Source organism: Medicago sativa, chromosome 6 (assembly GCF_051527215.1).
Source record: "Medicago sativa cultivar Bolivia chromosome 6, Bolivia_mono, whole genome shotgun sequence".
NCBI lineage: Eukaryota > Viridiplantae > Streptophyta > Magnoliopsida > Fabales > Fabaceae > Medicago > Medicago sativa.
Window position 1 is genome coordinate 33,902,788 of NC_140754.1, and position 23,848 is coordinate 33,926,635.

At 35.3% G+C, this 23,848-nt stretch overlaps 1 protein-coding gene across 3 annotated transcripts in view; it reads left to right on the forward strand.

Moving 5' to 3' along the window:
* The window catches only part of LOC146914697 (putative choline kinase 2), a 60,084-nt gene that overhangs the window by 1,101 nt on the left and 35,135 nt on the right, over nucleotides 1–23,848 (forward strand). The window contains exons 4-9 of one of the 3 annotated variants that reach the window (XM_085717474.1): nucleotides 1,569–1,690; nucleotides 1,773–1,968; nucleotides 2,152–2,269; nucleotides 2,377–2,424; nucleotides 2,954–3,054; nucleotides 3,492–3,763. In XM_085717474.1, coding sequence (XP_085573600.1) covers nucleotides 1,569–1,690; nucleotides 1,773–1,968; nucleotides 2,152–2,269; nucleotides 2,377–2,424; nucleotides 2,954–3,054; nucleotides 3,492–3,584 — 678 coding nt within the window. In that variant the 3' untranslated portion in view covers nucleotides 3,585–3,763. Of the gene's footprint in view, nucleotides 1–1,568; nucleotides 1,691–1,772; nucleotides 1,969–2,151; nucleotides 2,270–2,376; nucleotides 2,425–2,953; nucleotides 3,055–3,491; nucleotides 3,764–23,848 lie in introns of those variants that run through there. The other 2 variants (XM_085717475.1, XR_015014358.1) reach the window with 2 other exon arrangements.

The window sequence follows — 23,848 nt, forward strand, 5'->3', positions numbered from 1 at the left end:
TGTGTTTTCTTTAATAAGTCAAAGGTAGTTAAGTTGGGTCTAGCAGAAAGAACTAGTCTCTCATAATCGTGAAACATCATTTTAATTCCGGTACAAGATTCTGGTATAAGAAAAGTTTATGCTTCGATAGAAGGCGATCTATGTTGATAAAATAAAAATCTTGTGTTTTTCTATTCATTGGTATGTTGCAGATGATTGTTAGTTTATTTGGATGCATTAGAATGCAAATTTAATTCCATTAGTAATGTTTGGTTCGGTTTTTCGATGTGTGGATTAAAATACAAAAATATTGAGTTTTTATTCAGATCAATTAATTCTAATAATAAAGTGTGGTTCATTTTTTCTTGTGTAAATCTTTAACAACTTGAAACAAAATTTGCTCAAAAAATAAACTTGAAACAAAATAATAGAAAATATTTTTTGGACATCATTAATGTTTGATAAGTAAATGTTATGATAGTTGCAGTGATGATTAGAATGGTTTCTATGGTTGGGAGAATTTGTGCTAATTTTGAAGTCTCTAAGATCTTTCTTTTCCCTTTTGCTTTATTGAATTTTAGTCCAAAAAGCTTTTCTTTGGTTCTTCTCTTTTTATATTATATATTCTTTTCCACTTTGCTTTATTGTATTTTAGTGACACTTTACATTATTTAAGAGACATCTTTGACAAATAGAAGTCACTCAGAAAAAAAGATGTAATAGAAAAATGCTTAGCTTTGAAAGGCTTCTGGAAATACTTATTCCATTCTTTATTTTATTTCATAGATGGTTTATATACAAATATTTTAATGTATCACTCTTGCAATCAATTATTTGTCTTTGTTTTATATACAAATAAAAGGTTTTATATGTATGTTGTATAAAAGAAATGATAGTTATACTTTTATTAAATCCAAACAATACCAAACACTATTGAGTTGTGGAAGACCTCATATTGATAGACAGAAACTCAGAACAAACATTTTCCTCTCTGTTTAATAGAAAATACTTACTTGAGCACAAGTGTTTAAACACTAAATTTAAACATACATAGATAATTGAGAAAAGGTAGAGAGAGAAAATAATTAAATAACATTTATTTTTCTAAATAGTGAAATAATAAAATTTATTTTGTCTATGTGCCTAAGTCATGTGCCCAAAAGCTTATGCCCAATCAAGTCTTTCTCCTGTTTAATAATGTTGATATATATATATAATTTGATAGTATATTGAAATCAATTTCAGCCATGATAACATGACAATAGATCATAGCAGCTGTGACAATGTCATATTCTTAGAAAGAGACAAAAAAAAACAGGCCCTACAATTGTTATCGTTTATTTGTTGCCTTTATATCAAATCATGACAGTTGTAACTTGTAAGTGACATGAGAGAAATCCAAGTTCATGTTCCTTTTCAGTTACTTAAGGGTAAAAATAAATTAAAAAGTTGTGGAAAATTTGAGTAAGTATAATAATTGAATGTAATCACACCAGTCGTTGTCAGACTCTAAACACATTTTCAATTTGAAGTGTCGGTGCTATGATTATGTACATAACATTTTTTTCTTCTTGTTTTTGGAATTTCAGACACTTTCAGCTTCCGACCTCCGCGACCCTGAAATATCTTCTTTGATAGCATCAAAGATGAAAGAATTTCACAATCTTCATATGCCTGGTGCAAAGAAGGCTCAGATTTGGCAGAGAATGAGGTACTCGCAATACCAATCAGAACAATATTAAAAAATTATTATATACTATACAGAATTATTTATGCTTTGCATATTTTACTAGGAAATGGCTTAATCATGCTAAAAGTTTATGCTCGCAAAAGGATATAAAGAATTTTGGCTTGGAGAATCTAGATGTTGAGTTAAGTATGCTGCGGGCGTTGTTATCGGAAGAAAATCAAGAGATTGGTTTTTGTCACAATGATCTACAATATGGTAACATCATGATGGATGAAGAAACAAGATCAATCACTTTAATTGTAAGTTATCAAGATTAATCACTCTAAATTGTGCTTATTTAATATGTTTATACTGTTTAACTTTTATAATCCGTAGTCGAAATTAATCTTGTAGGTGCCGTTATAGTTTATACCATCACTAACGTACCATTATATTTTTAAGCTTACTTTTCATTCATGTGTTTCTACTTATCAATGATACAGGACTACGAGTACTCGAGTTACAACCCAGTTGCATTTGACCTTGCGAATCATTTCTGTGAAATGGCGGCAAATTACCACACCGACACGCCTCATGTTCTTGACTACAGTAAATATCCCGGTAAATGAATTGCTCATACATTTTACATCCTCAATTACATTTATTTTCAATGAAAATTTTCGATCATTCTGTATTATTGAGACATAAACTTGTTAATGGTCTACCAGATCTTGAGGAGCGTCGAAGGTTTATTTATACATACTTGAGTTCTGAAGGTTAGTCCATTTCACTGACAAATTCACGCCGACAATAAATTTTATTGTTAGAGATCCTGATTTGGATTTTTTTTTCTCTATAGTTTGCTTGATTTTATGTGGTACTGAATTCACTCCATTTTTCTAATAGTTGTTTCACAAGCATACATATGTGACTAAATAATGTACGAACCCTGTCACCCTCAAATTTCAAGCACATAAGTGAACTAAAAGTTAATAAGGAAATTCATATGTCTCTTCAATTTCGGTTAGCTAGACAATCAGAATTGCAACACAGTTATCCTTCCTTATCTGATGTGAAGCTAGCTAGCATTCGTCTATTCAATTTATATGCAATTTATAACTCAACGATAAGAGTTTGACCTTGTAACTTCAACAAATGGAGTTCAAATATCCTCGGAAACGGTTGAAAATGGCCACTTCAAAAAATATATGCTTATTTTTCCAAGTTGTTTATGTACTCTTTAAATTAACTAAAATTAGATCATATTCAAGCCTTCGAAATGTTTAACTGTAAACTTGTACACAGGTAAAAAGCCAAGTGATGCTGAAGTGGATCAGTTAGCGAATCTTGTGGAGAAGTACACTCTTGCAAACCATCTATTTTGGGGCTTGTGGGGACTTATTTCAGTAAGCTTTTTCTTTTCACTTTTATGGTTACTCTAGATCTTACTTATGTTAGCTAAATGCATGTGTTCGGTATGCTACAATACATGCGATTCGTATCTCGAATCGATACAAAATTGAATCTAATCGATATGAAACCCTGCTGTGTATCTATTTTGAACATGAATCCCATTCATTCTAATACTACACAAATTTAGCGTAGCTAACCATTTCTTTTTGTCAACTTCGTATACAAGTCAATTTTCTTTGATTTATGACCTGAGCCTTGAATTATTTTGAGATTCGGATACCACATATCAACTTATAATTTTATTGTCACTAATTTTTTTATCATATTTTTATCAATAATGTATTTTACGATTCATAATAAGATTCGACTCACGATTTAAATCATGACTTGATAATCATAATTAAAATTTTTGTTCCTTTGTGTGTTGCAGAGTTATGTCAATACAATTGACTTTGACTACAAGGAGTTCTCAAGGCAGAGGTTTAAGCAATACCAGTTAAAGAAGCCTACTTTATTGGCATAATTACTTCTTATTGGTTTCTTAGTAAAGTTTAGATTGATATATTAATGATATCAAGAAGCATGAGCATATATGTATATAACATATAACTAAAAATATTTATATCTTTGTAATCCCCTTTCATTTGGATTTTGGGATTGAGTTAAGGAATAGAACATAGAACAGAAGTGCTAGTTATATCATTTCATTTCTTAAAGCTTAAACTTTAAATAATTGTTGAGGTTTTTATTTGCCATATGCCATAAACATTTACTATAATCTTATTGATGATGTCAAATTTTTTTTTAAAAAAAATACATAGATTTAACAAACTAATACCAGCTGGATTTCATATGATTGCACATGGCTTCGTTTCTTTTTAATTCCTATTTTCAATTAAAGAAAAATTATTATTATTACTTCTTATTTTTCTTCAAATCATAAACATAAGACCTAATTGTCCACACTTTAAGGAAAGGAAGCAAAGTTTTCTTGTGAGAAGATTATGAAAGCAAAGTTGGTGATAGGAACAATGATTGTGAAGTGATGTTTAATTGTCATTATGCCATGTGCTAAATAATACAAGATGGACAATTAGTCACATGTTTCGATTTTCTCTCAACACTCTTTGGCTTCGCTTGTTGACAATGACCACAAAATGTTAGGCGTCACCAATTGTTTTGCGAACTTGTTATGTCACCTAAATTTGACGTGACATAACAAATCCGTGAAACGAAAAAGGCGGTGAAGCAAAGAATTTCATGGTTGTTGTCCAACAGCAGGGGCGGAGCCAGGTGGGTTTGAGGGTGTGCACCTGCACACCCTGAAATTTTCCTATTTATGCCTATTATCATACTGATGTTGCTATTTGCACACCCTCAGTTTTTCCTTTTGCACCTAGCTCAAGACTTTAAAAGACTGAAGCACATACTGTGCAGACATATTCTCTATTGATATTTGCACCGCCTTAGTTCAATTGACTTTTGATTATTAGGTGCTGTTATTTAATTTGGTAGGATCTTAAATGCCAAAATCATAAATGCCTAAGCATTTTGCAAGTAAATTATATATTGTATACTACTCCAATAAAAAAAGTTCCTTCTCTAACTTCTTGTCCTTTTCTTTTGGGCAATTCTTTTTCCTTTGGCTATAAAGACTATGATTATGATTAACTGTGTATAATTTAAATTAAATGACATTATTCTTTCAAATTCCTAAAGATAAATATTTGAATTTATAATTTGTCAAAAATAATAAGCTATAAAAATTAATGTGATTATTTGGGTAAAAGTAACAAAAGTGTGAATTTATGTGTTTATAATTTTATCATGAACATTTTTATTTATAGAAATCTTTGAAGATCTTGATTTTTCTCAAATAATATATATAGAAAATTACATAGAAATGAAGGACAAACTGACAACAAGTTGCATTGTTAATCAGTTTTAGATGACAAAATTATAATAACAATTAACGAGTTAAAATTCTTTGCACCCCTGACACAGGGTCCTGGATACGCCACTGGTCCAACACGTGACGCTGAAAAGAGGGGAGAGAAATTCGAATCGTGTATAATTTGGAGAGTCAAAGTATGTTTATTAACCATTGTTTTTTCACTAATTTGTACTAGATTACTTAAATAAACAAAATCCACTGATACCATTTCTTTTTTCCAGAAAATATGAAAATTTGCAAATTTGCAAATACGAAAATTTACTAAATTTATGATGCCAATACCACATCAAATTATAGCATTAAAATACCTCTTTGTTCAGAAGTGCCCTTTTGACAGAATTTTGAATCCTATGACCAATAATCAAACATTGCCACATCCGTCAATAAACTACACCGCAACTTTCATGAGTTACATTTCGTTAGATGAAGAAGGCACATAAAACAATGAATAAATCATTAAGATTGTAGTAGAAATTATGCATAAAATTATCTCCAACTAATAATCAACATATAAATATAAGCTTAAATTGAATGATAATGAGAATAAATTAGAGACAAATCACGTAAACTTATCTTTGCTCAACAGAAATCGTCACATAAACATGAGATTATAGAACAACTCAAATTTATCTTAGAGATCAAGATCAAGAGGCAAGATAAGATTACATCTTTCAACATAGAAATCTTTCAACATAGAAGTTAAATCAATATATCATCACCTCGTTGATGATCAAATAAAGTTAAAAAGTGTTTATCTTTAACGGTTTTTAACTTGATTTGATCATCAACGAGGTGATATTTTTATTTAACTTCTTTATTGAAAGATGTGATATTATATTTTTCTTCACCTTGTAGTTTTTCAACAAATAAACCATCCATATCTTATAATATGGGAAATAAACCATCCATATCTTATAGGCACAAGCAGGTGATAGAAACAAAGGAAGGTTTTGGATATTTTGTGTTTTGCATACACGTGAAAAATTAAGCTTTTGAATGAGTCACTCAAAGCATAAATATAGGGCAAGGCTTATCCTAATATTTCGTGAAAATTCAGCTTTTGAAAACTTTTGATTTTGAATAAGTCACTTACATAAAAACCCTTTTTTAGGTGAGAAAAATGAGGTAAGGTTAGTAAATTTTGGAAAAAATAAAACTTGTACAAAATTCATTTTTGGATAGCCTTAATTTTTATTAACTTTTGAAGTAAAATAACTCAAAAATTACAATACCAAGATCATAGTAAAAACATAAGTTGGTGCTATTGAAACTTATCACCTTTTTCTTACGTTTCTTTACTTGATTTACACTTGCACTTAGTATTAATCATTCTGTTTAATTTGATGACAATTATCATATTTGTATAGCAGTTATTTCAATTTTTTCGGCCTATAATTTGAAATAGATTATTTTGTGTCATTCTTATTCTCTAATACACATAGTTTTGTATGTTTCATACTTTAGGAAATATTGCTTGTCATTTTTATCATGAAATTTGTGCTTCTTGGAGTCCATCGTAGATTGTCGGGCAGCCAGTTGAGTTAATTACGAGGCTGGTGGGGAATAATGAGTGGGAGACAAAAATATAGGAAAACATAGTAGTGAGTGGAGGGAAATAAATAACATTGTGGAGGAGTAATCCTATCTTTGAACTCACTTAAGGCTATAAGGGTGTTTTTGTGTGTCTATATATGTTAAAGGATAATCTCAAACTCCATGAAAATGCAAATCAAGCTTACAAGGTGCAAGCTGAAGAAGAAAGAGCAAAAACTGAAAACTTTGTGTATTATTCATATCAAAAACTGTCATTACAATTGAGCTACTCATATGTACATATAGAGTATTCAAATAAACTAACTCAACTATGGTTACTTAACTCTCAAGTAACTAATCAATAACTAACTACTACTAATTTGTTAAGCTACTAATTAGTTACACAATGAAACTTGCTGCTCAAGTAATAGTAACCAACTTAATCTTTACTATCTTTAACATCCCCCCTCAAGCTGAAGTAGATGTCAATCATGCCAAGCTTGCTCTAAAGAATGAAGCACATGTTTTTGTCTTCCCAATAGTCAAGAATGTAGTTGTAGTTTGTGAACTGGATTTGAATAGTTACATTTGGCATTTGATATTTCTCCTTTGCATATATTTCACTTTAATTACCTTCTGCATCATGATAATCTATTATGTCTTTTGTAAGACATTCCATCATTTGTGTTTTGAGCTTTATTTGATTGAAATCACTTAAGAATGTACATCAACGAGGAAGCAACAATGAAGGGTGTAGAATAATATTCGGATCAGAAAAAAAATGAGAACTAGAGAGAGTGAGAGGCGATGGCCCTTGGCATCACCGAGGGTCTTTGCGCCGATATTCATTGTCGCCGGAGGTGAGGTCCAACAAGGGGTAGGGTTCCAAGCAGGGTGCCACAAACGGGGAGGGATGGGGATGATTGGCATGATGTGAGACTGTGACGTGGGAAAGCGTTGCGACAGGAGTAGCAAGGTCAGGACAGACAGCGGGAGAGAAAGCGGCACGATGGTTCTATTGGTAATGGTAATCGGCAGTCTAGGTCAAGGGAGGGTAGGTTCGCAGACAGCAGCTTCTAGGGTTATGAACCAATCATCAACAAATTTGGAAAGGAGTTGGCGGCGATCAGTTTCAAGGCAACCACGCCGAAATTGGTAGCAGGATGGTAGTCGCACGGCTGCTGCACCACATGGGCAGTCACGTGCTAATCGTTTTGTTAGGGAGGAGGAGCACTCAAAATCTCAGCTTAAACGGTTTGTTACATTATATTTTACGAATTTTCTGGCTCAGTTATCAAATTTTTATTCAAGAAAGGATTTGAGGTGTGTGGTATTCTTTAGGACGTTGTGGTTCCTAGTAAGTGGAATGTGCATGGGGAGCTTTACGGATTTGTGCGTTTTTCAAAAGTGAGAGATGTTTGTAAGGTTTTGAAAGCGGTGAATGCTGTTTGTTTTGGTAATTTCCGTGTTAATGAAAAAGTGTCTCGTTTCGATCGATCGGTTGCTCTTGTGGTGAAGGGGGAATATGTGGAGGAGGAAGTGGGAGGACGTGAGGTTGCGGGGAAGAAGGGTGAGTCAAAAAAGAGGGAGGGGGTCAAGGCGGGGGAGGAAGATGTCGTAAAGGTGAAGCAAGCGGGGGAGGGAGAAAAAATGTGAGCTTGGGTTTGCCTGATGCGACGGGAGGGAGTTCGGAGGATGTAAAGGATGGAGGTGGGGTGGCCAGTGAGGGTGAGATGAGGGTGGGGGATGTGGTGGTCTGGGTGAGGGGTGGTGAGGGGTCGAAGGCCGAAAAGGGGGTGCGGTGGAGGGAGTTGGGAGTAAGTTTGTGGGTGAGGGAGTAAAAGCTTATGAAAGTGGCCGAGCACTGAATAGCACACAACATGTTCAGAAATTGGTGCGAATGTATAGGTCCCAAGGGAAGACTTGAAGTGGGCGCGAAATGGGGTGGTAGCGGCGATGATTAATGGGGAAGCGATTAATGACAAAACAGAGGATGCTGGATTTTCAGATTTAGATATTATTCCTATGGGTGCCGACAAAGTGTTTATACGGAGCAAATCTGACAACGATGTTATGCCAACGGTTGGGGAAGCATCTGATTTTTTTAGTTGATATGTTTTTTTTCTTTCTAATTTTGTGAAATGGGACAAGACGGTGGTGCCTTTTCAAAGGGGCGCTTGGTTGAGATTATATGGTATTCTATTACATGCGTGGAATGAATCTTTTTTCAAGCTGTGTGTGAAGTAGCAATAAACGTCACAAGAAAGGGGGGGTTTGAATTGTGACCCTTTTAAAAATTATTCCTGAAAGTTAAGTTTAGATTTATATACTCAAGAATGTTCTTGGTGTACGTTAGTTCAACAAGTTTAGAGTATATAACAATTTAATCAAAACAGAATGTTCTAAAGAATGATTATAAGAAGAATGAGAAAAATGAAGTTAAGTTAAAATATAAGTTTATTTTAACAAAGATCAGAATGTTCTGGAGAATTATGACAGAATGATAAAACAATATTATATGCTGATTTTAAACCTTAGTCAAATATTTAAGTAATTGTTTTATCTTGGACCAGAATGTTGTGGAGATTAATGTAAGTGTGATAAAGTGTGTGTGTGTTGTGTAACTTTAAATAAAGAGAGAGAGAGAGAGAGAAAGAAGAATAACACAGGAGAGTTATCCTGGTTCACCAAACCCGGCTACTTCCAGTCCCCACACCTCGTGTGAGATTATCCACTATAGTTTTCTTGCTAACAGAAACTTCTGACTAGCACTATAAGATCTTGATCACACCAGATCAGTCCGTTTACACCTGTATTATCAACCTCAGCAGGCTTCTACAATTCTTTGCGCACTAGCAAAAGAAAGGTTGGAATTTTCTACCTCAAACTATTAAGCCCAATAGACTTGAGAAGAATACAACACACTTTGTATAATGAGATTTGTGTGGATCAAATAAAATACTCAACTCGTAGTTTGAGTTTTACAATAGCAAATTCAAAAGAGAAGATCCAAGTGATATAGTGAGAGAGCTTGGAATTTGCTTTGTTTGCGAAGAGCTTTGTTTGTAGTGATGATTTTCACTTAGAGAGATATTAGCTTTCAAAACTCTTGCTTATAACCTTCAAAGGCCCTTGTATTTATAGGTGAGGAGTGTCTTGGTGATCAAGGGAGAAAATAGAGCTGTTGGACACGTTTTTGATAGCTGTCCAAAGACTCAATTGATTTCTCTTTTCTTCTTTAAAATAGCCAGAACGTTCTCAGAATGTTCTGTATGAACAGCCTGGCTTTTACAGCACTGTTGCTTGCTTGCGCATGAGATAACCAGCTGTTATGAGCTGTATAACTTGTTGCCCAATGCAGATGATGTCATTGTCCTTTGCTTTAGTGATGTCATGCTTTAAGCCATGTGCATTTATTCTTTAATGGGCTTCTTGGATCCAAATGGGTCGAACCTTTTTCCTAAGGCCCAAGAGACATTTATTAAATGCTATTTTGCCATGCTTTCTTGCCGTGCAGACTTGTTCACTTTTGATGTACTGTTTCATTTTCATCGTATTTGCCAGAACGTTCTCAGATTGTTCTCATGAAACAAATTCTCACAAAATGAATTAGTAGATAACAAGATTAAATAAATATAATATGTTTGTAATCTTTAAAACATCAAATAAGGATTTTGTCTCAACAATCTCCCCCTTTTTGATGATGACAAACATTTATAATTTATTTTGATTTTGATTTGAGTTTTTTGAAAATTTGTTAAAAACTCCCCCTCAATTTTAGCAACTAAAATTTTGTGTCATTTTGAGAGTATTTCCAGAATATGTTTATGGCAATTGAGTTTGATAATTTTATCAAAGAACTCCCCCTCAATTCATGCATTCAAGATTCATATGCAAAATGAGAATATAAACATAAACAACATATTCATTAATCATGAAAATCATTACAAGGTATCAAACCTAGCATTTCTAAACATCAAAAAGCATTGTTCATATGCGCACATACTAGCAGCAATTTGATCCTTAATCAATCACGATCAATATACATAATTAAAGACATAAATAGAGAATTAAAAACAGAGTTTTTAAACATCAAAATAGCATAATAAAACAGCCTAGCATTAATCTATTCTTCCCTAGATCCTAGCTGTTTTCCTGGTCCTCCTAACTCATATTCCCCTAACTCCCCTAAATCATCTCCCCCTTTGTCATCATGGAAAGGGGCAGCAGCAACAGGAGTAGTAGCAGCAGGTGGAATGGTTGTTGAGGAAGCATCAGAAGAAGAAGAAGAGATAGTAGGCATGAACATGGGATACATGGGAACATGAAAGGGATTCTGTTCTGGTCTAGGTACCTCATTCTTGTCACTCATGGTGTTCTTCCATTTCCTTGACAGAGTAGCTTCATAAGTTAGCCAAGACAGATAATGCAAAATAGCATTATTCCCTTCAATAACCCTAGTCAGATCATTACGTGTCTTGCTGCAATCTTTCTCAAATTTAGACCTTTTGGTTGGCCTTTCATTGTTCTCAACAATCTTTTGCGCCATAGAAGGAGACTCAGTAAACCTTGAAGGAAAAGTGAGATTGGTTTGAAGAGATTTGAAAGAATCCCTCTGGACAGATGTATCAAAACCTTGTGGAGCAAAGAGTTTGTCCACTGAGTCAGGTTGGAATAAAGCAGAATATTCATGCTTTTGTGGAGAGATAAACAAGTTTGATGATTTTGTGATCGGGGGTTTTTCTGTGAAGCTTTGAAGGATCTCAGAAGCCTTGACATTTGAGAAAGATGCATTGTTGCCAAAATTAGCAAGCAATTCCTGATCCTCCTCCATCACAGGAGAACGTTCTGGAGAACGTTCTGGAGGGATGCAGTGTTCATCAGAAGCATTTTCTGGAACAGGATTTTGCAGAGCAGACTCATCTTCCCTCTTTCTTTTGAGGTCAGTTTGAGGCTCAACATCAGGTTCCTGCTTCATGTGACTCAGATTCTTTGGGGTGAATTGAGAATACTCAAATAGAGATTGTTCACCCTCAAAAGGAACATGATTTTTTATGAAGATTTTAGTGAGAGCCATTCCATATGGCAGACATGACTTTTTGTTTCGAGATTGAATGACATTAATCATGTTATGAATTATGATATTGATAGATATTTTAGCAAGTGTACTAAAATTATCGAAGTAATAAAATTTATAAGTTCGTATCCACAGGGACTGTGTTAATCTCAATTTAGTAATAAGGTTAATATCTAGGATGTCTAAATTATTTTAGTGCCCGAGGCAGTAGTTTTGATTGCATAAAATTAAATAAACAGAAAATAAAGATAGTTTTGGAAAAGATAAGGAGAGACAGATGAGATCAGGTCTTTCGAATCATCTATGTTCCCCTAATTGGTATACTGTACCTATTCTTATGAATGATTTTCTAGTTCCACGATAGTTAACAAAATAGTCCTAATCAATCCCTTGAGTTAGGACCCTCTTCTCAAACTACAGCCCCTAATCCCTTAGGTGGTCTAATAATCTTTGAAGGTTTAAGCACGTTAACCTAATATCACTAACAAACGATTATCCATTCCTAGACTAACCATGTTTATTAGAACAATTCAATTAGGTCTAAGTTGAAAGCTATGGTCAGTAGTCATTTGTTCTCACAAAATCATGTTTATATGGTGTCAATATATAAAAAGCATTAAGAACAATTGAATTGAATAAAAACTAGATTGTCATTCACAATAAATAGAGTTTCACAGCAACATGGTTCAATTAGGGTTACAAAGAATCATCTCAGACCTAATCTCTAAGAGATTTAGCTATTCATAATTGAGTTTACAAATAGCATAATCAATAATGGAATTAAAACATACATGAACTGGTAGAAGGTTGAAGAAATCGCCCTCCTAGCCGTCTTTAGGTCTCAAAATCGTACTTTGCTCTCTCCAATTCGTAACCCTTGTTTTTGGAATAGACTTCAGCTTAAATAGGCTCAGAATTTCGCCCAAATCGTGTCACGTTTTAAATAAATCGTGACACGTTTTTGCAAACAGCTGAAGAAATCGTGTCACGTTTTTGCAATCGTGGCACGTTTTGCTCCAATGTCGAAAGCATGTTTTTCTGGTCTGGTAAAATCGTGTCACGTTTTGGCAAATCGTGACACGTTTTTAGTGTTTTTCCAGCATCTTGAACTTTTCCTGTTTTTCGCACTTTATCATGCTCAAAATAACTGTGAACTCCAATATTCTTCAGAAAATTACTTTCTTCGAAATCTTCAACTTTTCATGCTTTTCTTGCTTTTCTTGCTGCTTAAGCTTGCTTTTGAACTCCAAAATGTGATGAAAATGACACTAAAAATAGCGAATAATAGACTGTCATCACAACCCCAAACTTGAACCATTCCTTGTCCTCAAGGAATCTACTTGCAATATTGACAATCGATAGTAAAATAACAATTACCTTATCAAGCAGTAGTACCCAAAAGTTCATCTCTTTACTAGCTAAAAGTGAGCTAGTTTGACTTAAATGCAACCACCAATTCACAACTCCACGCAACAATATGAAAAGGGTTCACACACAGTCGACATGCAATCTACATATTACCATATGCTTGAAAAGTTTCTAAACGTCAATCAAAATCAATGTCAATACACACTTTGAGGTCTTTAAGGGTTATAACGGGGCTTAGGTGAAGGTGGGATAATATTTAGATAAGTAGGCTACACAAAATTTGAGTTAGGCATTCCTACGGAAGTTAAGCACAAAATTCGATGCATCATTCATTCACCTTATGGAACAACAATTCTTGCAAAGGTACTAGAGAACACTTGTAACTATTGGGACAATCGAGTTTAAAATTACTCGGATTTTCAATGTTTTGTCCCTTTTTCATTCTATATTCTTCTTCTACTTCTTTTTTTTTTTCTCTTTTTTTTATACACCATTTTTGTGTGTATTTTTTTCATGATAATGTTCATTGTTCTCTAGTACCCCCAGCCCCAAACTTAGTTGGTTGCAAATTCCAATAGCAATCCCAAACTTATTCTTTAGCAACATTCTACAATGCCTAACTCAGAAAAACAATATGGGGAAAGTCCTAAAAATCTCTAAGCTTGTAATGTAGTTTGTCACCGAACAAAAAGTTCTAATCCTACCGGCTCAAATTGGCTAAGAAAAGGATAAAAATTAACAATTAAAATCAGGGTAGGCTTCAAAAAGGCTCACAGGACCAAGCACTTTTGCCTCAGTGTGCTAATGACAAAGATCAATCGACAGTAGAGAAACAATGCAAGTTCTAGAAATGTAAAAGCATGGAACACTCTATATAAGTAAATTGGAAAAATAAAATTTGGCCATGAACCTTACAGTGTTTAGATTTCTGGGAGTTGTGACTACCTATCTTTAACTGCCGTACACTTCGCCTTTGAATCACAAGTCACTCCTCCTTTTGAACTTTTGGAATACCACTTGAACAAATATTTGTTACTAAACTGTAAAAAGTCAATAAACAAGGAAATTCATCAATAATAAACAAGTGCAAGAACAATTACATCACATGGGGATACAACTGAGTTAAACCAAAATGAAAATTAAAGACAAATTGTTTGACTCAACAATAAAAATAAAATACTAAAAACAAAAACATAATAAAAAGGATGGGTTGCCTCCCACCAAGCGCTTTCTTTTACGTCATTGAGCTTGACGCTTCAACACCTAAGTCAAGGTGGATATTTCCACTTTGATTCAACAAGCATTCTCTTTCCACTTTTATTTTTTTCTTGTTGTTCATTTCCAACTTTATCTTCACTATCCACTTCGTCAACCTTTCTGTTGGTACTCTCAAGATTCACCGGCTTGAGCACTTTTCTGGTTCTCAATTCAATGCCTTTGCCATTTTTATTCTTTAAATATTCAACATTCTCCTTATTTTTACTGAAATGGGGATAAGGCAACTTCGCATAGTATGGAATCACTTGAGGCTTATCACCATCCTCGAGGAGCTGACTTTCAGACTTTCTCAAATTGGAGCTTGCATCTATGAGTTTCTCTATTATATCTCCCTCCTTCTTGGATTCACACTCAACTTTCTTTTTATTACTCTTATCCACTCCCATAAGGATAGCTTCTACTCTCCCATCGCTCATTCCAATCATATTGCATGCATCATTCTTTTGATTGTTGGAAGTATTGCCACCAAAACCTCCCCTTGATTGTGTTGCCATTAGCTTTGACAACTGCCCAATTTGAGTTTCAAGGTTCTTAAAGTAAGCTTCATTGTCCCTTTGCACACTTTCTTGATATGACTTTATCTCTTGGAAGTTGGTTTGGGTTAATTTGATGAAACTAGTCAAGGCTTCTTCAAGTGCGGTTGGTTTTATTTGTGGTTGTTGTTGGGATGGGTAGGTAATTGGGTTTAAGGTGTTGTTGTTTGAATATTTGAGGTCAGGATTTTGTGTCCACCCCATATTATATGTGTTTGAGTAAGGGTTCTCTTCTTGATAAATTCTCATATCGATGGCTTCCTCATTCACTCCCTCGGGTACACACTCACCATTAGCATGTCCTTCACCACAAAATTCGCACCTCAAAACTTGCACTTGTTGAGTCTGTTGAACTTGTCTTATACTTATGTCTTGTACCTGTTTGGAAAGTGCTTCTATTTGTTTACTCATCAAGGCCTGACTAGCTAAGATAATACTATTCTCATTCACTCCAAGCACTCCTATCTCATTTTGCTCAATCTCAACACAACACTCATTCTGAGCCATGATCTCAATTAAGGTTTGAACCTCAAGGTCTGTTTTCTCTCTTATACTACCCCCAGCTGAGGCATCAAGGAGCATCCTAGTTTGAACATTCATCCCGTGTGTAAATATTTGCATCTGATCCAGTATATCAAAACCATGTGGTGGACACCTCTTTAATAACAGTCTAAACCGCTCCCAAGCATCATAGAGAGATTCTCTATCACCTTGTTTGAACCCACTAATTTCTGCTCTCTTCTTCAACAACTTTGATAATGGGAAGAACCGCTTCAAAAACTTCTCTTCTAACTCATCACATTTTTGAATTGTACCATTAGGCAGAGCATGCAACCAATCTTTTGCTCTTCCAGTTAATGTTAAAGCGAACAATTGCAACTTCTTTTGATCTTCAGTCACTCCATATGGGCAGCAGAACAAACAAGACTCATAAAATATACTCAAGTGTTCATATGGGTCTTGAAGTGATCCTCCATCATATTGATTTTCTCTAAGACCCACAAGAATTGAATTTTTTATGTTGAAGGCAACTGGGTTCGCCGGTTGAAACCCGTGAGTGATAAGACTTTGGTATGTTCCTATACCATAGTCCCCTAAGGTGCGTCTAGATGACATATCTCCCATCCTAAATCAAATAGTATTTTGCTTGACCTCACAGAAACAACACAGAGAAACAAATACCATCATAGCACCGCACAAGATAAAATAAAAGCAACAAGAGTAATGTTTTTTTTTTATAAATATAAACAAAAATATAAATGACAGAAATCCTAAATAATAACAAAATTACCAAATTGAAATGATTCAACAGTCCCCGGCAACGGCGCCAAAAACTTGATAGATATTTTAGCAAGTGTACTAAAATTATCGAAGTAATAAAATTTATAAGTTCGTATCCACAGGGACTGTGTTAATCTCAATTTAGTAATAAGGTTAATATCTAGGATGTGTAAATTATTTTAGTGCCCAAGGCAGTAGTTTTGATTGCATAAAATTAAATAAACAGAAAATAAAGATAGTTTTGGATAGATAAGGAGAGAGAGATGAGATCAGGTCTTTCGAATCATCTATGTTCCCCTAATTGGTATACTGTACCTATTCTTATGAATGATTTTCTAGTTCCACGATAGTTAACAAAATAGTCCTAATCAATCCCTTGAGTTAGGACCCTCTTCTCAAACTACAGCCCCTAATCCCTTAGGTGGTCTAATAATCTTTGAAGGTTTAAGCACGTTAACCTAATATCACTAACAAACGATTATCCATTCCTAGACTAACCATGTTTATTAGAACAATTCAATTAGGTCTAAGTTGAAAGTTATGGTCAGTAGTCATTTGTTCTCACGAAATCATGTTTATATGGTGTCAATATATAAAAAGCATTAAGAACAATTGAATTGAATAAAAACTAGATTGTCATTCACAATAAATAGAGTTTCACAGCAACATGGTTCAATTAGGGTTACAAAGAATCATCTCAGACCTAATCTCTAAGATATTTAGCTACTCATAATTGAGTTTACAAATAGCATAATCAATAATGGATTTAAAACATACATGAACCAGTAGAAGGTTGAAGAAATCGCCCTCCTAGCCGTCTTTAAGTCTCAAAATCGCACTTTGCTCTCTCCAATTCGTAACCCTTGTTTTTGGAATAGACTTCAGCTTAAATAGGCTCAGAATTTCGCCCAAATCGTGTCACGTTTTAAATAAATCGTGACACGTTTTTGCAAACAGCTGAAGAAATCGTGTCACGTTTTTGCAATCGTGGCACGTTTTGCTCCAATGTCGAAAGCATGTTTTTCTGGTCTGGTAAAATCGTGTCACGTTTTGGCAAATCGTGACACGTTTTTAGCGTTTTTCCAGCATTTTCAACTTTTCCTGTTTTTCGCACTTTATCATGCTCAAAATAACTGTGAACTCCAATATTCTTCATAAAATTACTTTCTTCGAAATCTTCAACTTTTCATGCTTTTCTTGCTCTTCTTGCTGCTTAAGCTTGCTTTTGAACTCCAAAATGTGATGAAAATGACACTAAAAATAGTGAATAATTGACTGTCATCAGATATGAGGCAGACTCAATTTCTCTTTCATGTAGAGATGATACATGACTAAAAGATCATTTGGACTTACATTTTGAAAATTGCCATTCCTAGGTAAGACACAGTGTTGACTTATACCATGGAACATTTTTGGTTTAGGCAGAAGGTTCGAAGAAACAAACTCAGTGACATTTGGTTTGAAAAGGAGTTTGAGAACATTATCAGAATCTACTTCGAGTTTTTCAAACCAATCATCACCAAAGACAGTACGACCAGTATTAGAGATACCAAGAATGTCAGAGATTACCTGTAGAGTGAGACGAATCTCAACTTCCTTGATCCTAGACACTATTAGGCTTTCCTCAAGGTAGACTTCTGCCATGAAGTAGAAAGCTTGAATAAGCTTTGGGTAGTGTCTCTCACGAAGTTGAAGAAATTTGGTCCAGCCTTGCTCATCCACATATTCCTTAAGATCAACTTTGTCTTTTTCAAGTTTGACAAAGTCATAATACCTTCCAATTCCAATAGATCTGTTTTCCCATTTCTTCTTGAAATCCTTTTTCAATGTTGGATCAAACAGAGGTACCTTCTTTCCTTGAGAGATTTTAATGTTCTTTGGTTTTGAGGCAGTTTTGCGCTTTGGAGAACATTCTGGAGAATAATCTGAAGACAGTTTGTCATCTTCATCTGAAGAGCTTTCTGAAGAACCTTCTGGAGAACGATCTGGTTCAACAGTTTGCTTCTGTTTTCCTTTGTCCTTCACAGTTGGTTTAGGCTTTGGTTTTGGTACAAAAGCCTTGACAGAAGGTTTTGAGACCTTTTTGCTACTCTTAGGTTTAGGCTTAAGAGGAGAAGGAGTTTTCTCAACCAAAGGAGTAGGTGGTTCAGTTTCTTCATCTGAATCAGAGATTTCATGGACAGTTGTGTCCACACTGTTGGTTTTCCTTGTTCGAAGCCTTAGAGATTTCCTAGGTCTTGGATTAGGAGCAGATTTAGCCTTCATTGGAGGCATCTTCCTTTTGGTGGCGTTCCTGAGATGAGGAGCCATTTTGTTCAGGTTTGGAGGTTCCTGAGGAGTGGTTTGTTGTTCATCAATGATAAGTGCTCAAAAGTAAAATATTTCATGTGTTAAAAGAGGCATTTTTAGTGACTTGTTATGCAAGTTATCTACGGAAAAGCAATCAATTGTTGTAATTATACCATTTATGCTTTATATGCCTAATTCTACCCAATTTATGCAGGAAATGACAAGCAAGGACCAAAACTCAAGTGTGTGAACCAAGCAAATCTCGCTTACGCGAGGTCATCTCGCTTAAGCGAGATTCCTCCAGGGAGAAGCTCAACCTTCGCTTGCATCTCGCTTCCAGGGTCGCTTGTGGATTTTAGAAGCTCGCTTACGCTAGATCATCTCGCTTACGCTCCCATCTCTTATAACTCTTTTAACACATGAAATATTTTACTCCCATCTCTTGTAAATTTCGCTCCCATCTCGCTTCCAAGTCGCTCAAGCAGGATTCAAAGGCGGTTTAAGTTTGAAGCAACCTCGCTTACGCGAGTTCTAACTCACTTACGCGAGATGCAACTTCATCAAGGATCAGGGCTACGTGGCAAGACTTCATTGGCCATGGCTAGATATTTAGGCTTCTCGCTTAAGCGAGATGTATCTCGCTTAAGCGAGATTACACGTTTTCAGCCCATTTAAATACAAGTTTTCCCTCTCTCTAGACTATTCACTATTCCATTGAAACATTTTATACATTTTTAGAGAGAGGTTAGAGCTATTTCAAAGAGAGAAACACAAAGCAAGTGATTAAGGAGTAGATTCAACCCTAGATTCATTGAGACATCAAGGATCTTGGCATGGAATCTTCATCTTTCCTTCATTCCTTGCATTAGTTTACATGTCTATGTGTAACTATCACCTTCTTTGTAGTATTGAGGTAACAATCAAGTTATTATGTAATCTTTTGATCTTTTAATATATAAGGTTCTAGCTTAATGATTCAATATCGTTGTTATTCTTGCTTATAATGCTTTCAAAGAGATTCAAGATGATTTGGACACGAACTCTTGAATCTAGAACTAGAATAATAATCTATCTTATGTTATATAACTCTTGACAAGTTTGTAAACCTTTGATAATTACTTTTAATCAAGATTTTAATGCTTTCGGATACTTAATCAGGCTGGACACGGTCGATTAAGTTATCCGATCGACTTTGTTATCGTTTAAAGGATTTGGACACGAATGTTTAAACGCTAACTTAGAAATAACGATGTCACTTTGAACACGAAGGATGTTGTAGAAATGATTGTAATAATATTGGTTATAAAGCTAGAGTCTGTTAATCGATCGAGAGATTGCTGCTGTTATGCTTGCTCGTTATCTTATACCGCAAGCGAAATAGTTCGATCTCTTCTCGTTTTTACTTTTGTCATCTATGGATATAGTGTTACAAACAAACATTTTATAAATGATACCTTAATGTGAAAGATTGTGAACACGCTTATGATATACCGCAACTCCCTGTGGAAAACGATCCTATATATACTCACGTGTACATAGTTATATGACATGTAGAAAAACTACATCAAAATGGCGCCGTTGCCGGGGAGTAGCGTATTTTATATTATAAGTTTTGAAACAATTTTGTCATGTTAAGTCAATTTTGCACAAAATTCTTTCATGCATATACTTATACACTTATATCATTCATTAGTTTTGATGCTAACCACCTGGTATAGTCTTGGTAAACTTTGTATATGCGAGGTACCGTTTCTAAAGAAGACCTTCAATTTGATCCAGAAATAGAGAAAACTGCTAGGTTACTTAAGAAGCAAGCAAAGGAAGCTAAGAGATTAGCCAGGCTGGCTCAGCCGGGATCATCTAGTTCTATTCACTCTCCTTCGGGTTTGGTTCATACACTTACTCCGGGTGGTTCTCTACACATAACTCCACCATCATCACCGGAAAGGGAAACTATTGTAACTATGGCGAATGAAGATGAGAATGCTCTTCCAAGTTGGGTTAGTCCAAGAAGGCTTGCTAACCTTGGTAATCAAAATGCCAAGCAAGTCGAGTTGAAATCGGGGTTGATAAATTTGATAACTCAGAATCAATTCACTGGAATGGATCATGAAGACCCTTACAAGCATCTCACAAATTTCTATGTTACCGCCGGTACTCTTTGAAGGTGAGAAAAACACAAGAAGGGGGGTTGAATTGTGTTTTTGAAAAATTCTTCGTTTCTCCTAAAAACTGAACACACTGATCAGAAGCTAAGTGAGACAGCTTCTGAAGTGATAATCAGAATCTAAATGCAGCGGAATAAAACAGAGAGAGAGAGAAGAAGAACGACACAAAGCAATTATACTGGTTCCTTCCACAATCCGGAAGTAGTCCAGTCCCCCTTGCACTTCCAAGGAGATTTCACTATGAGTAATATCTGATTACAAATGCTCAAGCACACAAGCAAGAGACTTCCGATGCTCAAGCACACAAGCAAGAGACTTCCTTTGCTCAAGAACACAATCAAGAGACTTCCTGCTCAAGCACAACTGCAAGAGACTTCCTAACTAAACAAAATTACACAGAAAATTGTTTAAGGTTGAACACTTGATATACAATCAGAGGTGCTCACAATACAAATCAGATACAGACTCAATGGACTTAAGAATTTCTCAGATATGACTTTGAGACACAGAAATTCTAAGTGAATGCAGAACAATTTCAGCAGAGGTTTGGTACTTGTGAAAACCTTGTGAGTCTTTCGTTCAGCGTTCTTGCATTACCAATTCTCTAGGTCTTCACTCCTTTATATAGAGGTGTGAGAGAGACGTTGTGAAATTGCCAGCACACCAAAGAGTCGTTGTTGAAGCTTGATCTTTCACCAATAATCTTTTGCCTGATTTGGCTGTTGTCCTATGAAGAACAAATTTGAAATCCATTCCTTATCCAAAGGAACATCTATGCAGGCGAAACCGTATTCTGGAGCTGTTTTCTTGTCTTGTAGCGTGGACACAAAACAGAGTAGTGGAGAACGTGGTTGTACAATTCGTACAAAGTACAATGTCAACGCTTTCGTCCAAATTGCAAGCACAAGCCTTCAAACACCTTTGAAATGACCGTTGCAAAACTCCACTAATCCTTTGTTTGTGTTTTCGAATCCAATAGACAGCTTTTGCATTGATAATTCTTCAATTCTTGATTCTTTGCAAATCCAGTTGATATTCAGCTTCTGGTGAAATGGCTTCTGATGAGGCAGCTTCTGATGATGCAGCTTCTGATGATATGACTTCTGTAGCTTCTGATGACGCAGCTTCTGATGATGTGGCTTCTGGACCTCTTGTCTTCAGAAGCACTATTCTTCAGGAGCAGCTTACTTCAGGAGCGCTATTTCTTCAGGAGCGCTTTTTCTCTTCAGTAGCAAGATGCCTTCAGGAGCGTCCAAGCTTCAAATTTTTGTTGTTTCCATAGCTCTTTATTTGCTCATTCAGAACCAATGATGATGTAACTTTATAATTATGGTCCTGTACACTTGAACAAATATTAGCTAGTCCAATTTACAATTTTTAATACCTTGTTATCATCAAAACCCTTTAAGGTTCATTGTTAAACACATTTTGTTCCAACAATCTCCCCCTTTTTGATGATGACAAACAAAAGTATTTAAAATTGATCAATTGTTGTTAATCTAATTAACAAGTTGACTTTGGGGTTCTGAGGTTTGTAAGCTCAGAATCTGAGGTTTGTAAGCTCAAACTCCCCCTGAGTCTGATAGTCTTTAAGGTGAGGTTTGTAAGCTCCCCCTAAGTTCTATCCAGGTTAATTAAATTCATTTTTCGCACAATAATATTATCAGAGCTTAAAAACAAAATTGAATCATTGAAAGAATTAATTTATAGATAAGAAGAATGGTTCAATTAATTTTACTTGAATTTTGATACTCCTTCGTTCGTTCATAGCTTATACCAATAAGGTAAAAAAAATGATAGAAGGTTTTCAAAAATTTCAAATGCCATTAATGGGGCTCAGAGCCTTTAAATACTTGTCACATATACTCCCCCTTTTGTCATTATCAAAAAAAATTAAAATAAATTTAAGCATAAAAGACAAAAAGATATGAGAAAAAAAAACTCAAACAAAAGAGAGTATACAAGAAATTAATCAGATCAAAAATAAATGAACATGAATATCTAAGATATCAGAAGCAGCTAAACAGTCAGAATCAGTAAGCATTCAGAAGCATAGAGAAATAAAACACGATGGTTTCAGAAGCAAGGACTAGGAATTTAAAACAAACAACAAACAAAAAGAAAAACACAAGGGTGTGCAACTAAGGGTTGGTTTGTTGTTGTTTCTTCATCTCCTCCATTTCTTCAATTTTCTTCTGCAACAGTTCTTCAAGCTGTTGTTGCCTCTGGAGAAGAGCTTGTTCCCTTTCTCTAGCTTCTTGCTGCTGCTGTGCCATCTGTTTCTTCAGAAGCTTACACAACCTGGCTTCTCTGGTCAAGTAATCCGTTTCAAAGAAGAAAGGCTGGTTTGCCAGGAGCAGTGTAGAACTTCTTACTCTAAGACTCTGATTCAGATTTTCCATTAGCCTTCTGACTGAAGCTTGCTTGACTCTGATGCATTTAGCCCTTATGCTTTCAATTAGCTCAGTTGCCCGGTTCTGAAGAGATGCCCAGGAGTCATCATATGCACTTGTGAGATCAATTGTCCTTCGTTGATCCACAAGATTATGCAACTGACTCAAGATTGAGAGAAGCTCAGAATTAATATATCCAGATTCCAGGATGTTTGAGGGTGGTTGTTCAAGGATTTCAAGATCAGAATCACTGATTTCCAAATCTTGAACAGGGTTAGGAACTGGAATGGTAAAGTGTGTTTGTGTGTTTGAAGATGAAGGCTGGTCAGAATCAATGTGTGTGGTGGAGGTTGAGTCTTGAACATTGACTAGAGAGATGTCAACATCCATGGGAGTTGGTTCTGGAGAGTGTTCAGGTAAAGGTTGAAATTCAGTTTCAGTTGGTGGTTGTTGTGGTGAAGTTGTTGTTTGATTGTTGAGTTGGGGGTCAATGATGGCTATTGGTGATTGTGGGGGTGTTGTGGGTTTTTGTGGTTCAGGTGTTTGTTGATGGGGGTTTTCTGAAACAACATTTTCAGAAGCAGCTGCTTCTGGAGTTGTTTCAGAGGCCTTTTCTGTTGTAGACTCAACATTTTCTGGAGGAATCATGTTGAGAGGTTGAATGTTAAGAGGTTGAGGGTGAAGGCGAAAAATAGTATCAATGACTCTTTCTCTCTGCTCAGCCAGTTCAGCCAACTTCTCAATAATTATGTGACCAACTGGTTCATAAGTAGTTGACTGAGAGGGCTTATCGTTGGTTTTGGATGATGTTGATTGGCTTTTTACTGGTTTTCGAAACAGTTGAGCTAAGGGTATATCATCATCAGAATCATCAGAGTCTGATAATGATTTGGATGCGGAATCTGATGATATA